The 14,221-nt window shown below is 45.8% G+C and overlaps 1 protein-coding gene across 4 annotated transcripts in view; it reads right to left on the bottom strand.

Annotated features, from left to right (window-relative positions):
* BCAS3 (BCAS3 microtubule associated cell migration factor) overlaps positions 1-14,221 on the bottom strand; it is a 460,752-nt gene that overhangs the window by 304,277 nt on the left and 142,254 nt on the right. For all 4 annotated transcript variants that reach the window (XM_081844097.1, XM_081844099.1, XM_081844096.1 and 1 more), the window contains exon 15: positions 9,764-10,028. In XM_081844097.1, the coding sequence (XP_081700223.1) occupies positions 9,764-10,028 (265 nt within the window). The remainder of the gene's footprint in view (positions 1-9,763; positions 10,029-14,221) is intronic.

Here is a 14,221-nt window from a genome sequence, read left to right as displayed (position 1 = left end):
TCAAGAAAAGAAAAGGCTAAGGAGTACACCCTACACAAAACTGGAGTGGAGTCCCTAAGACAGTTGGATGGTGCCTTGTCTGCTTCCTTCCAGCAACTCCTGCAGCCAAGCTGGTGCCAGACATATTGCTCTGCTTTTCTTTGGACAACATCAGCAAAACTGAGAGGGGGTCTTTTTGTCTGGCCAGCCCATGACCTCCATTACACTTTGCCCAGGCTTGCGCCCTGAGGAGGTCACCTTGGTGTTGCTAATGCAGCAGTTTGACTTCACCCCCGGAGGCACATTTCATCGTTTCTCGAGACAGAAGAATGCCAACAACAACAACAACAACAACAACAACAACACCACCTATACACAGATACCTACTGAGAACACCCCCTCCCCCAAAAAAACCTGTACTGAAAGGAATTGCTATGAAAATAAGAAATATTTCGGGGAGTGTATGCCAAATTTTATCCCTGCTCAGGGCACCATATTGCCAATCTCATTTCTAGTGACTTTTCTCTCACTTATTGCAGAGGATGCCACAGAACGAATTAAGTCACAGTAAACCTGTGTGTTCAAGTTCAACTCAGAATTTATTCAATTGCTGCAATACATGAGTTCCGTCACTGAAGAACACAGAGTCAGATCTTGGTCCATCTAGCTTAGTATTGCCTACACTGACTTGCGGGATTCTCTCCTAGCCCTGTGTGGAGATGTCAGGGATTAAAGCTGGGAACTTCTGCATGCAAGGCAGATGTGCTACCACAGAAAAAGCTCTGTGCAGTTACTAGGTTAGTAGCAAGCTTCCCATTGGGGCATCTGTTTGGCCATTGTTAGAAGAGAATGCTGGCCTTTGGGCTGATTCAGAAGGGCTCTTCTTATGCTCTTACAGTGGAGGGAATGTGTGTATGTTAAACCTCTCTCTCTCTGATACACACTTTCCCCCTTTTTTCAATGTGAAGGAGCATTAACAAAATGTGACACTCACACACAGCTTCTGCACTTTGAAATGGTGCAGCCCATAATTCTACTGACATAATTCCACTGACTTTTCCTGCATAATACGTGAATCGGCTCCTAGCGAAAAGGTCTCTCTCACACATACACACAAGGACAATTTGAAATTTTGCTGGACAATCAAGAGCAATTCTTCCCGCCTCCCCCCACACATAAAAAAATATGTCATTTGGAATTTGAAAAGGAGAAATAGCTGAGGCAAATTCTTTCCGAGGGGAACGTATAAACAACAGCTCCGAGAACATTTCAAACAAGAAGTCAACAAGCGGCTGTGACGGCCTTCCCATATCGTGGAACAGCAAGATAAAACAATATTGCTACCTCATACATCATAAATCGGCCATTGGCCTAACACAGACATACAGTGCAAGGAGAGGAGAGGGGGCTCTCTGAGGCACCCATGGCAAAAGCTGAGAAAACACCACCCTCTAGAGGACATTCACTTAAGCATCCCAACGTTAATGCTCAAAATGAAGATTGTGGTGTCATTGTTTTGCATACATCTAAGGTCCCAAATAGATGCGATGGTCCTGGCTGGCTCCTTCTGTTTGAAGGTGGAACTTTGCCTCTGTCACTCAGAAAGGGAAACTAGTAGGTGGTCTCATATTTAAGGCAAGAAAGGTCCATGCAAGCAGGTCCTGGGGAAAAGCCACAGGAGGCCACCACCTTGCCAAAGCTAAGCAGGTCTGGGTATGGTCAGTGCCTGGATGGAAAATACCATGTGTGTGTGCCACTGTGGGTTCCACAGTGGAAGAAGGGTGAAATATTAAGTGTAATTTAAAAAATTAAAACAAACATGGGGTTCAGAATCTCCCTCGTTCTTTGGGATACCTTCGCTTAGTCCTTCCTTCCAGGCACTGAACTATTCCAAGGGCTGGGAAACCTTTTTCATCCCAAGGGATGTTCTCCCTTCTGGGGGCCACACAGCAATGGTGGGTGGGGCTGGAGGCAAAAGTGGGCAAAGCAACAGGTGTACATTTTTACCTTTATACAATAAGGTTTTTCCGATACTGACTCTGACACACGCTCCTTCCTGTCCTCCATCTAGCAAGCAAGAAGCATGATCAGAAATCAAGGGCACCTTCCAGGCAGGCAGAGATACCCTAGGAGGCTACAAAGCAGGGCAGGGGTGTGGTTCAGAGGGCATGCAGCCTGGGGAGAGTCCTGAGGACCAAACAGAGAGGACTGGAAGATCCCATTTGGCCCCCAGGTTCAACATGCTGAATGCAGACCAGCTTGATCCCTAACTTCTGTTTGCTTTACAATCAGAGCCTGAGCTGATGATGAGCAGAGCAAGAGGAGGACGTATTCTGGATTAACTAAACGGAAATAAATGCTGCCCTGCTTCAGTGTTCAGCATGGCGACCTCAGATTGAAATGCCCAAAGGATGTGCTCTGCCTCTCCTCTCATACTAGGTCAAATTATTTGTCCATCTAACCTAGCACTATCTCCTCCCCAGAATCTCAGGCAAAGAGACAGAGGTCTTTCCCATCCCTTGCTACACAATCTGTTTAACTGAAGATGCTAAGGATTGGACCCGGGGCCTTCAGAAAGCAAAACAAGGAAAGGTTCTACTCCTGAGCTAAGGCCTTGTTACCTTCCTCCAGTTGTATTACCCACTGTTGATTTTAGGTTTTGAATCTCTTGCCTATCTAAGCTTTGCTTTAAAAATCCAGTATACGTGAACACAGTGTACGTGCCCAGTGTTGGCCTGAGGAAGGCTCAGACTCTGTCAACACACATGTCATACCACCCGGAATGGGAAGGAGCCCTTGCCACCCTATTCTACATCATTCAACCCAGAGGATGCAGATCTCTCATCATTTCTGGATGATGGGTAAAAGCGGCGGGGGGGGGCATCTTTAAAGCAGCTCTGATCAAAGCTGGACTGTGGTTGCCGTCAGACGAAGCAAAACCTATTTGAATGTTTTAAGGCCTGCATCTAGAACCACCAGTCAACACGGCAGGAGATAAAATGAAAGAGAAAAAGGGGTGGACTGGAGACAGAGGCACGCAGACAGCTCGGCCGACAGGCTCTCTTGTTTACAGGCTCGGATATTAAATGTAATTTGGACGGGAACTGCCCTCCAGTGCTCATTTTCGCAAGGACTATTTTAGGTCCGCCGTGCTCTAAAAGGTGGTTTCTTAAGTGAGTGTTACTTAAAGGAAGCCAATCTGCTTCTCAGGAAGGGGGAACGGGAGCCGTCACGTCTTTCAAGTCTGCTTTCCCATAAGAACCCTGCTAGGAGAGGAGAGGAAATCGGGCACAGTGACAGGGACACATTGCAGGCATTCTGAGATGTGTATATTTATCAAACCTCTGGATTCTGTCCTCATTTTCTCCCTTGCAATGCAACCATGTACGCACAGACAGTAAAAGGCTGCGGATGAAAATGCTTGGTCTCTCTCACTCCCACCACTACCCCCGATTTTAAGGGAAACTTTGCAATGTGACATATGTTATTCTGCAGCCCCACAGGAGGCTCAAGTCAAGAGTTTCTTAGGGTCAAACAACACATTATTGATGGGGGAGGGGAGTGCACTTCAACTGGCTACTTTATTTCGATGGGGGGGGGACCCACCGTGGAGTTTAGCACATTCGGTATGGTCACAAGGCTGTAGCTCAGTGGTGAAAGGTCTGCTTTGCATGCAGAAGGGCCAAGATCCAAACCCCAGCATTTCCAGGTAGGTATGGGAATGTCCCCTGCCTGAAACTCTGGAGAGCTGCTACCAGCTGGAGTAGACAACATTGGGCTAGAGCTCATTTCTCTGCCGCCCAATTTCCGCCCCGTGACATCCACTGTCCCTGACTGAAAGGGCAGGGACTCAGGCAGAGACACAACAGGCAACCTTATCTGCAGGCTGATTGTTTTCCTGCATCTGGGGTCGACTGAATTAACCTGTCACAGCTGATGCAGAGATGTGGCAAAGTTGCCCTCCCCAAGCAGAAGCTGAAGGAGGCACAGGAAAGCAGGTTAGTTCATCTAAGTCAGTATCATCTACAACGGCTGGAAGAGGCTCTCCTGAGCTCAGGCAAGGGTCTTTCCTAGCCCTTCCTAGAGGTGCTGGGGACAGAAACATGTGCTCTGCCCTCTCCCTGGATGAGCAGTGACTCATTCAGAGATGCAGTGGGCAGCCTCCTCTGTGAATAGCATGCACCCTGGACTCACAAGAACCTTCAGTTACTTAAATCATTCCTTTCTCAGGACCACAGATTGTGAATAGCTGATTTAAAAGTCCAATAAACTGGTTGGGTCTTCCCGATCCTGCCACAACCCTTAAATGAAAGTTATTTATTATAGACAAGGCTCAGTCAGTAAAGCATGAGACTCTTAATCTCAGGGCTGTGGGTTCGAGCTCCACACTGGGCAAACACTTTAGGGGGCTGGACCAGATGGCCCTCGTATTCCCTCCCAACTCTACAGTTCTATGATTCAAAGGCATAACGTAAAAAACCAACTTATTAAGGCCTACCCAACCTTCTTCTAGGTTTTGAAATTCAAAAATATTTCAGCTGGGGTTGGGGACATATTTCCCTGTCTCTCTGCACTGGGAGCGATTGAACAAACTAATCGCAGTGATTCAGAGACAACAAAGAGCAGCCTCATCCACTGTAGAGAGCAAAGGCTGCAGCTCAGAGCGGAAGGTCCCTGGTTCAAGCCCTGGCAGTGTCCCCTGGTAGGCCTGGGGGAAGCTCCTTGCCTGAACCTTGGAGAGCCGCTATTTATCAGTGTAGATAATACTGAGCAAGCTGGACCAGTGGCCTGAGTCAGAGCAAGGTAATTTGCTATGATTCTATGATTTTGGAGAAAGAAAGAAAGAAAGAAAGAAAGAAAGAAAGAAAGAAAGAAAGATTTCATTTTAGACAACATATATCCCACCCTCCATTTTAAAGGTAGTGGGACAACAAAACTAAAAATGGGAAAATAAAATTGCAACCAATTATTCATCACGTCTGCATTTTGGGAGTGATAATGGCATGTCATCCTCTCATCAATTTTTCAAGGGGTCAAAACATCAAACCCCATAAAAATGCCCATTTGTCATGCCAGTTCCCTGTCACCTCACTGCTTAAAAACTGAAACTGAAAGGTCATTGCTAAAGCTGGGAATTTAGGCAAAGGCAACCTATTGATGTAACTCGGTGGCACCACGTTGTTCCAGGAAACAGCGAAACCCCATAGAAGGATGCTCAACTTGGGGCTGAGGTCACTGGGGAAACTAGCTTGGCAGCTCTACCGAAGGACCAAAAATATACAACAGGGTGGGGCTGGCAGATAAAATGACCTAAGCAATAAAAGATAAACCGTATAACAGGTGCAAAGGAAATTATCCTCTTGTCTGATGCTTCTTAACCATTTCCCTTCCTGCCTTCCTGCTCAAAGACAGCAAACCTGGCAGGAGCCAAGAGTGAGTCATTCCCTGTGAGGACGGCTCCTCACTCTGATAAAAAGGTTTACATTGCACAAGTAAACAATTTGGGACCAGAATAAACCATAAATAGATTTTCTTCTCTGCTGAGCCGAATGCATTTGAAAGATAAAAGTCAGAAGGAAGGATAAAAAACCATTTTGGGTGGGCATGTTTCTTCCGTGTCCCTAGAGCAAGGGTGGGGAATATCAGGGCCAAGGGCTAAATGAGCCCTCCCTGGGAACTCTCCCAGGCTACACCCCTTGCCAGGCCAATTTGTGGCATCCTTGAGTGTTGTTGCCTACCTGGACTCACTTGCCTAGATGGAGGACAAAGCAAGGGTGTGCAGCAACAAACCTATTGTACAAAGGTACAGTCCACATTTGTTGTTCCACCCATTCCCCCAGCCACCACTAGAATGTGGCCCACCGGGAATATGGCCTTTCGTCTGAAAAATGTTCGCCACCCTTCCTCGCAAAGCAAGAGGAACCAGCCGGGTGCCTTCCAGGTGTTGCTGGACTCCAACTCCCAGCAGTCCCAGCCAGCATCTGGAGAAAACCACATGGGCTGCTTCTGCCCTAAGGATGAGGTTCACAGGTCTTGAAGGGTGGTAGTGGAAGGGTGGCAAGCTACATGCTAGGGGAGATGTTAAGTGCTGACAGAGGCCCAATGCAGACGGGACATTTGCAGCAGCTGAAGCTCATAAAATAATCCCTGCCCAAGTCCCATCAAGCCCAAGCATCCTGTTTCCCACCATGACCAGCCAGATGGCTCCAGGAAGCCCATGAGCAGGGCAGGAAGACTGTGGTCTGTGCTCCATCCCCAGGGGCTGGCAGTCAAAAGTAGACAGCGTCACAGCAAGGAGATTTGATTCCTAATGATCATGAGTAATAAGAACATGGGGACTTCCTTGCTGGATCAGAGCAAAGGTTGTGCCCACTTAGTCCAGCATCCTGTTTCTAAAAACAGCTAGCCCAATCTAGGTAGGAAGGCCAGGACCATTGCTTGTCCCTGGTATCTCATATCCTTTGGACCTAGGGGTTTTCCGATCTATCCTAAATTGACACTTCTCATTTCACTCAGTTTCTGTTTCTCCCAATCATGGGGAAAGAGAAGAGGTCCTCTTATGGATCAGTAACTGATAACAGAACAGGAAGCGGTGAGTAAGAACAAATGGACAGTTCTCACAGTGGCCAACCAGATGCCCTAATGCCCTAACTTTCCTCCCACCCAAGGACAACTTGAAACTTGCTGAGGTTCCCGACAGACCATTTCATGTTTTTTTTTCCTGTTGCAGCAATTGTAATTGTGCTAGATGATGCTGCACGTTTTTAAAGTGTATTTTTACATCACAGACCACCTGGACGAAGATTGTGGTGGTCTGCAGACCAGTTTGGGAACCCCTGCTTCAATGGTAAGCTCACAAGCAGGACCTCATGCAACAGCACTCGCCTCACTCATGAATCCCAGCAGTTGGCATTTCGGAGGCAGGCTTCCTCCCACGGGGGAGGTGAAACACAGCCACAAGGATATGCACCATCAAATGGCATGAACTGGAGGTGATGAGGACTCACGGCTTTAATAAATAAGCTATTTTCCTCAACTACGATGAACTGCGATACTCTCCAAAAATCAAGGTGTTTCGTTTTGACTTGTCACTTTAAAAAAAAAACCCCACACTTAAAAAAATAATAATCCTTCAAAGCTTCCACTAGGTTTGGGGAAGGAACAAAAACCCATCCGCCCACTCCTGAAATTTTTGGTCGTGCTGCTAATCAAAACCAAATGAAACCTCTCAGATGCTTCTTGAGCATCAAACACTCCTTTCTATTTACAAAGAAAGAGCTTCAAACGTGTTTGGAAAACCTATAAAGGCGACAACTTACTGTAGTTTCCCCCTTGACAAAAAGCAGACACCAATGGATGAAAGCTGCAGACGTTGATCGCTCCTTCCTGTTCTCTATATGATGTCAGTAGTTAAAAATGATTGGATGTGTTATAATAATGGTTTACAGCAATCTGGTGTCTGTTCCAAGCATGCCACACTCGACCGCTGCATTGTAATGCAAGGAGCAAAGTAATGTTCTATCTCAGGAGAAGCTGGGTGGCACAGACCTCACTGGCCACCTTGCTAAGATGAGGAAACAATCAGAAAAATGGATGCCTTAGCATGACCAATGACTCAACAACCTACTCTTAATCACACAAGAAAGAACCTAGGAAGCTGCCTTATTTGAAGTCAGATTGCAGGTCCACCTAGCTCAGCTTTGCCTACACTGATAGGCAGTGGCTCTCCAGGTTTTCAGAGCAAGGAGTCTTTCCCAGCCATATGTGGAAATACCGAGGATTGAACCTTTTCACTGGAACATCCCTCCCTTGACATAACAGGCAGGCGCCGTCTCTATTGCCTTTTTGGCATCTCTCGAAGGCTTTCCTCTTCCAAAAAGCCTTCTAAGTGGAGATCCTTATCCCATTTGGTATCACATTGAATTTGAAACCGTTTTTATATACGCAATGGTTTTATATGTGTGTTTACTGTACTGTGAAATTGCTTCAAAATGCTTCATAAATAGTAGAGCATTAAGGTCAACCAACTAGACCTCCTGAGAACATCAGAAGAGACATTCTGGATCAGACCAGTGGCCCAGCATCCTGTTCTCACAGAGAGTGTTGGACTATGAATAGCAGCTTCCAGAGGTCCACAGGCTTCCTGCCCTAGAGTTAGGAGCTGCATTAGGCAAAGGCTCTGTGGAAACAACTTTCCTCTTGGAACAACTGCTCTCCAACTACACTACTGTGAAAGAGATCAGCGACAATGACAACAAACCCAACTTTTCATTTCAGCTCATCTTTCATCTTGAGCTGGCTTTCACATTTCCTCGCAAAACAATAAATATTTGTCTTCAGAATGTCCAGATGTTGCTCTCCGCCTACCCTTGACCAACCAACAATATGATTGCCAGGTTAAAAAAATCCCCATTGAAACACAGAGCAGAACACCTTGGGAGGTCTATGAAATAAAACATGAGATGATCAAGCTCTAAAACCTTTTAAATTATTTTTAACCTGCATATGAAAAACATTCATTTTTCCTGCTCTATCTTCTGCATACCTTGCTGTAGCACAGGGGGTGGAAAACTGTGGCTACCTCAACTCCCATCAACCCTGACCAGCATGGTAAATGGTCAGAAAGTTGGGGTCTAACAACATCTGGAAGGTACTAAGTTCTCTTTCTAACATTAGAACATAAGGAGAGCCCTGCTATAGTACGCCAGTGGTCCACCTGGTCCAGCATCCTGTTTTCCCAATGGCCAACCAGATGTCTGTGAGAAACCTGCAAGAAGGCCCCAAGCACAAGAACACTCTCCCCTCCTGTGGTTTCCAGCAACTGGTACTTCTTCACACATTGCATAGTTAAACTATGGAACTTGTTACAGATAGGTAGCCGTGTTGGTCTGCCATAGTCAAAACAAAACAAATTCCTTCCAGTAGCACCTTAAAGACCAACTAAGTCAGTTCTTGGTATGAGCTTTCGTGTGCATGCACACTTCTTCAGATACACTTCTTGGTATCTGAAGAAGTGTGCATGCACACGAAAGCTCATACCAAGAACTGACTTAGTTGGTCTTTAAGGTGCTACTGGAAGGAATTTGTTTTGTTTTGACTATGGAACTTGTCGCCACTGGAGGCAGTGATGGCCACCAGACATGGTCAGAGGGAGTTATGCATCTAAATACCAGTTGCTGGAAACCACAGGAGGGGAGTGTGTTCTTGTGCGCAATCTTTCGGCTTCATTGGACATCCACAAATTCTAGTATTATGAGAGAGGGAGAAAAGTTTTTCTCTACAGATTTTCTCTATCGCATGTACAATTTTATGACCTTCTATCATGTTATCCCTTACTTACCTTTTCTCTGAATTAAAAATGCTTCAACCTCCCCTAATAAGGGAGAAATTCCATCCCTATGATACTTTTGATTGCCCTTTTCTGAACCTCTTTCAACTGTACAATATCCTTTTCGAGGTGAGGCAATCAAGAACTGTACACAGTACAGTGGTACCTCGGGTTAAGAACTTAATTCGTTCTGGAGGTCTGTTCTTAACCTGAAACTGTTCTTAACCTGAGGTACCACTTTAACTAATGGAGCCTCCTGCTGCTGCCGCCGTGCAATTTCTGAAGCAAAGTTCTTAACCCGAGGTACTATTTCTGGGTTAGAGGAGTCTGTAACCTGAAGCATCTGTAACCCGAGGTACCACTGTATTCCAAATGTGGACCCACCACAGATTTGTAAAAGGGCAGTTTTGTTTTCAACTCCTGCCAGACAATTGAAAAGGAAAAGCCAACACTTACCGTGAAGAGGGGAACCAGACGGGCTGCTGGATAGCCCCGGGACGGGACTACAGCGACCTCCTTGTTTGGTCGTCAGCTCCTGCTCAATCTCCTCCAGCCCAGCGCTCTTCTGGAAGCGGCTCATTCGGTTGACAACCCTTGGCGACATGTGTGTGCGGACGCAGGGCTGCCCTCCATACGGGTTGATGGGGAAGACATGGGAAGTGCCCCGAAGAGTGCTGACCACCACCCAGCGGCAGTCGTGGCTGAAGGAAATGTCCTGCACCTGGAGTGGAGGGTGGGAGAAATCAAGTGGTACTATTTGAGGAGCTGTAATCAGTGTAAAGAAATCAGCCTGACTTCCAGAATGAAAAGGATCAGGCAAATGCATGGAGGTTAACTCTAGTTATTCACTTGATAGCCTTGCCCAATTCTAAAGGCTAAGGGCAACCTGCAATATTTTAATATTTCCTTTAGGGATGGACAACTCTGTCAATGCTGGTTTCTCAGTTTGCCCCACTTTTACATCAGTTTGCATTTTAAAAAACAAACAAACATAGAAATTTTGTATGTACATTTTTATATATGAATTTTATATGCAATTTTGTCCAATGTATGCAATGTCCCCTAACACAATGCATTCTTGTACATTTTGGGTTGGAGAGAGGCATTACAAACTTTGGAGAATGCAAATTTCCAAGGATGGCCCATCTAGTCCAGCATCCTAGTTTCAACTGTGGTCAACCAGATGCCTATAGGAAGCCTGCTAGCAGGACCCAAGCACACCTGCACTCTCCTCACCTGTCATTCCCAGCAACTGACATTCAGAGGCATACTGCCTCTAACAGAACATAGCCATCCGAGTTCGTAGCTGCTGAAGCCTTATCTTCTATGAATTTGTCTAAAAACCTAATCTAACCCCTGGGTTTAGAAGGAGTGCTAACAGTTTTAAACTGTTGCCCTGAGGATGTTATTTGTTATTAACTTCTATCAGTCCAGTCAGCAGGGCTAGTGGAAAATGTGCTTGGAAGTGCATAGGTAATGACTGCTAACATGCTAAACATCAGAGGAGAGATATGCAAGGCTGGAAGAACAGGAGGCCTTGAGTTCTGCACACAGTGTACTTTCCCCTCCAAAATATTAGCAAAGGCGGAATAAATTTTGTGAAATATAATAAAAGCATTATTAATAAGGAGCAGTGGGCTCAGGAGGAGGTCAAGAGTTAGAGTTCAAATTCTGGGGTCAAAAGTTTGATTTTCCTGTTAATGCAAACCCAGGAATTTTTGCTATGAATTTAATATTACATCAAGCAACTCAATACCTTGATCATTGCTCAAAATGTTTTCCAGCTAAATCAAGAGCCCAGTTCAATAAAGCAAAATTGTTGTGCCAGGGGGCTGGAGTGGTGGTGCGGAATTGCTAAAAAACAAACAAACCCACAGGAGTCTGGTGTAATTTTTTAATTGAATTTGGCCCTGAGAGCTGAGCTGTTGTTGTTTTTACGGGAGGCAAGATACACATTAGTTGCTTGCTCATTTTTCATCCTGGGGAAACATGAAAAATGAGAGGTAAATAATCGCCAGCAAAAATGACAGATCCGTGCCAAAGTTTTGGATGTGGTTTGTGTTTAAATGTTTAAAGACAAGGCCTTTAAGGAGGAGGAACTCTGAAATTTTCTTCTAAATTTGGGTGCGTAAAAGTTGCCAATAATCCAAAGCCAACAGTTTGAAAATGAAAGCTGATCGTTACTCAGGGTATACCATGTGAAATCATAACCTGTTCTGGAAATTTTGGAACTTAGACGGAAAATAGCAAGGGGGCAGGTTGTACACATGATTACTCTACTGGTGACTTTTCTACCACTTTGGGCTGTGTATCTATCTCAGTTAAACCACTGCTTTTACTAGATATAGTTACCCAAAGGCACGATACGGAGAACCACCACTGACATTGGCTGTCAGTGAATTTGTGCTTGAGGTTTGCTTTACCCATTCCTTTTCCCTCATGTTTCATACCTTTTCAGATTATGAGCCTGAGTGCAGGGACTGCTTGAAAACTGATTTGTATTGCTAAAGGGTGGGGTATAAACACCTTAAATTGGGGGTGGGAAAAGCTGCGTCTCCCCAGATGTTGCTGGACTACCGCCCCAGTCAGCACAGCCAATGGTCAAGAATGATGGGAGTTGTAGTCGAGCAACATCTGGAGGGAGGGAGATCCCCCACACCTGCTTTAAATAAATAATAAAAATGAGATGCACTCAGAAATTTTTGCTGGATTGTTTTATGCTTTGTACGTAGCTTATAAGACATTTTCCAGACCAAAAAAAAAAAAAAAAATGGAGAAGGATTATGAGCAGAGCCACACCGTACATCTGAAGAACATTCAGAGCATACCGTATTTTTCGCTCTATAAGACGCACCAGACCACAAGACGCACCTAGTTTTTGGAGGAGGAAAACAAGAAAAAAATATTCTGAATCTCAGAAGCCAGAACAGCAAGAGGGATCGCTGCGCAGTGAAAGCAGCAATCCCTCTTGCTGTTCTGGCTTCTGGGATAGCTGTGCAGCCTGCATTCACTCCATAAGACGTACACACATTTCCCCTTACTTTTTAGGAGGGAAAAAGTGAGTCTTATAGAGCAAAAAATACAGTATTTAAAGCAAGTGACACTTTCCCACAAAAAATTCTGGGAACTGTAGTTTGTTACGGGTGCTGGGAACTGTAGCTCTCGTGAGGAGGAAACTCGGGATCCCAGAATTCTTTGTGGGAAGTTAAATGTCCATCAAATGTGCCATCAAATGTGCAGAGTGCAGATCTGCCCAATAGCTCAGTGAGAGAGCATGTGTTGTGCATGCAAAAGGCTCCAAGTTCAACCCCCAGTATCTCCAGGTAGGACCAGGAAAAAGACCCCTTTCCTGAAACCTGGAGAGCTGCTGTGGTTCAGTGTTAGTAGTAGTGAGCTAGTTAGTTCTATGTGTGAAATGATCAACCTCCCTGCATCGTTGCTGGTGCCCTGGCCCCCTGCAGAAGGATGCAGCAGTCAGACACCCAACTCAGTTTCTGTCAAAGGCTTGAATGCATAGGTCAGTGTGATATGTCAGTCAGGAGGCAAACATTCAGGTTAAGAGGAAGCACAACAAGTTAAATTCATGGCCAGGTGTGAGCTGAGACTTTGTCACAAGACCTGAGATGCACCCCCTGGATCTTTTGAAGAGAAGGGTGGGCACAGACATTTGCACAGTTGGAGATCCAAGCCATGGGACCGGGCAAGCAAATGGGAGCTCCTCAGAATAGGATGGGTTTGCTGAATCTGTTTGCGCCGGCACAGTCATCCCTATGCACGGCCATCTTAAGCATATCTGGCGCCGTGCAGCTTCCATCCTAAGCCTCTGCAGGGATCGCTCTCCTCCCGCGGAGGCTTGGGAGGCAAACGGCACGCCTGCCAGCCATATGGTTGACAGGGCACAGCTGGCGGGTGTGCAGGGAAAGGGGAGGCTGCTGGCAAAGCCGTGCAGCTCCCCCATTCACTGGGGCGCCCCTGAGAGGCCAGCGCCCTGGCACAATGTGCCAGTAAGCCCAATAGGAAAGACGGCTCTGTCCCTGTGTCCTTGGTAACAGAGGCAGAGTCAACAGGGTCAGTCGGCTGTGATGTGGAGCTCAGAATGCCAGATGGCACCAAGGAGGCTATATCTCCAACAGTCCGCTTGGCCCCTCCACTGGATCCCAATTTACTCCTAGTATCCAATTCCTCCAAATCCACATTCTTATCCCATTCCTTCCAATTCCACCAAGATGTTTCCCCAGACTCATGATAGCTGGCCAGATATTTCCCCTCTGCCTCCCCCACTGCTTATGCATGGATCACAAAGCTCACTCCTTTACAAGCTCACTAGTAAATCAGCCATCTTCGATAAAAAAAGTTTCACCTAGGATTAGGAAACTAAAGGGAACAGCAAGGAAGAGGCTTTCTAGACTGCCAGGACAGAAATTAAGAAAATGAATAACAACAACAATTTGGGGTTGTTGTTTTTTTGAAAGAAAACAAAATAATCTTAACATTTGACAATCTCACACATTAGACAAACTTAACACACATGCCCCAGCGTAGTGGGGAAAGCTACTCAGATTTCAAACAGTAGAGATCTTTCCAGAGGAAAAGTGTCTCAAATTGAGTTCTGTGAAATAACTGTGCCATGTTGGAGGATGTGGTCATATAGATATGTCCTAAGATTCCTGCCGCTAAATTGCCCCGTTTCTCATAGAGAAAACCCAACCTGGTGGCAGACAATGAGGACAACCTTAGCAACATTGCCAGCAGTTTCTGGTTTTTCAGCAGAGGGTTATTTAGGGGGAAACAGCCTCCAGCCCCTGAGACAGGCAAACAGGGACACCCCTCTTTATGATTGGTGAGCCCAAAATTATTTGGCCAAGCTAAAGAAGTGAGTCAATTCTATGGGCTCTGAAGCCATGCCACACCACC

Source organism: Podarcis erhardii (assembly GCF_964252035.2).
Source record: "Podarcis erhardii genome assembly, chromosome: 16".
Lineage (NCBI taxonomy): Eukaryota > Metazoa > Chordata > Lepidosauria > Squamata > Lacertidae > Podarcis > Podarcis erhardii.
Note: the sequence above shows the minus strand (reverse complement) of the source record. Positions and strands in the feature narration are given on the sequence as shown.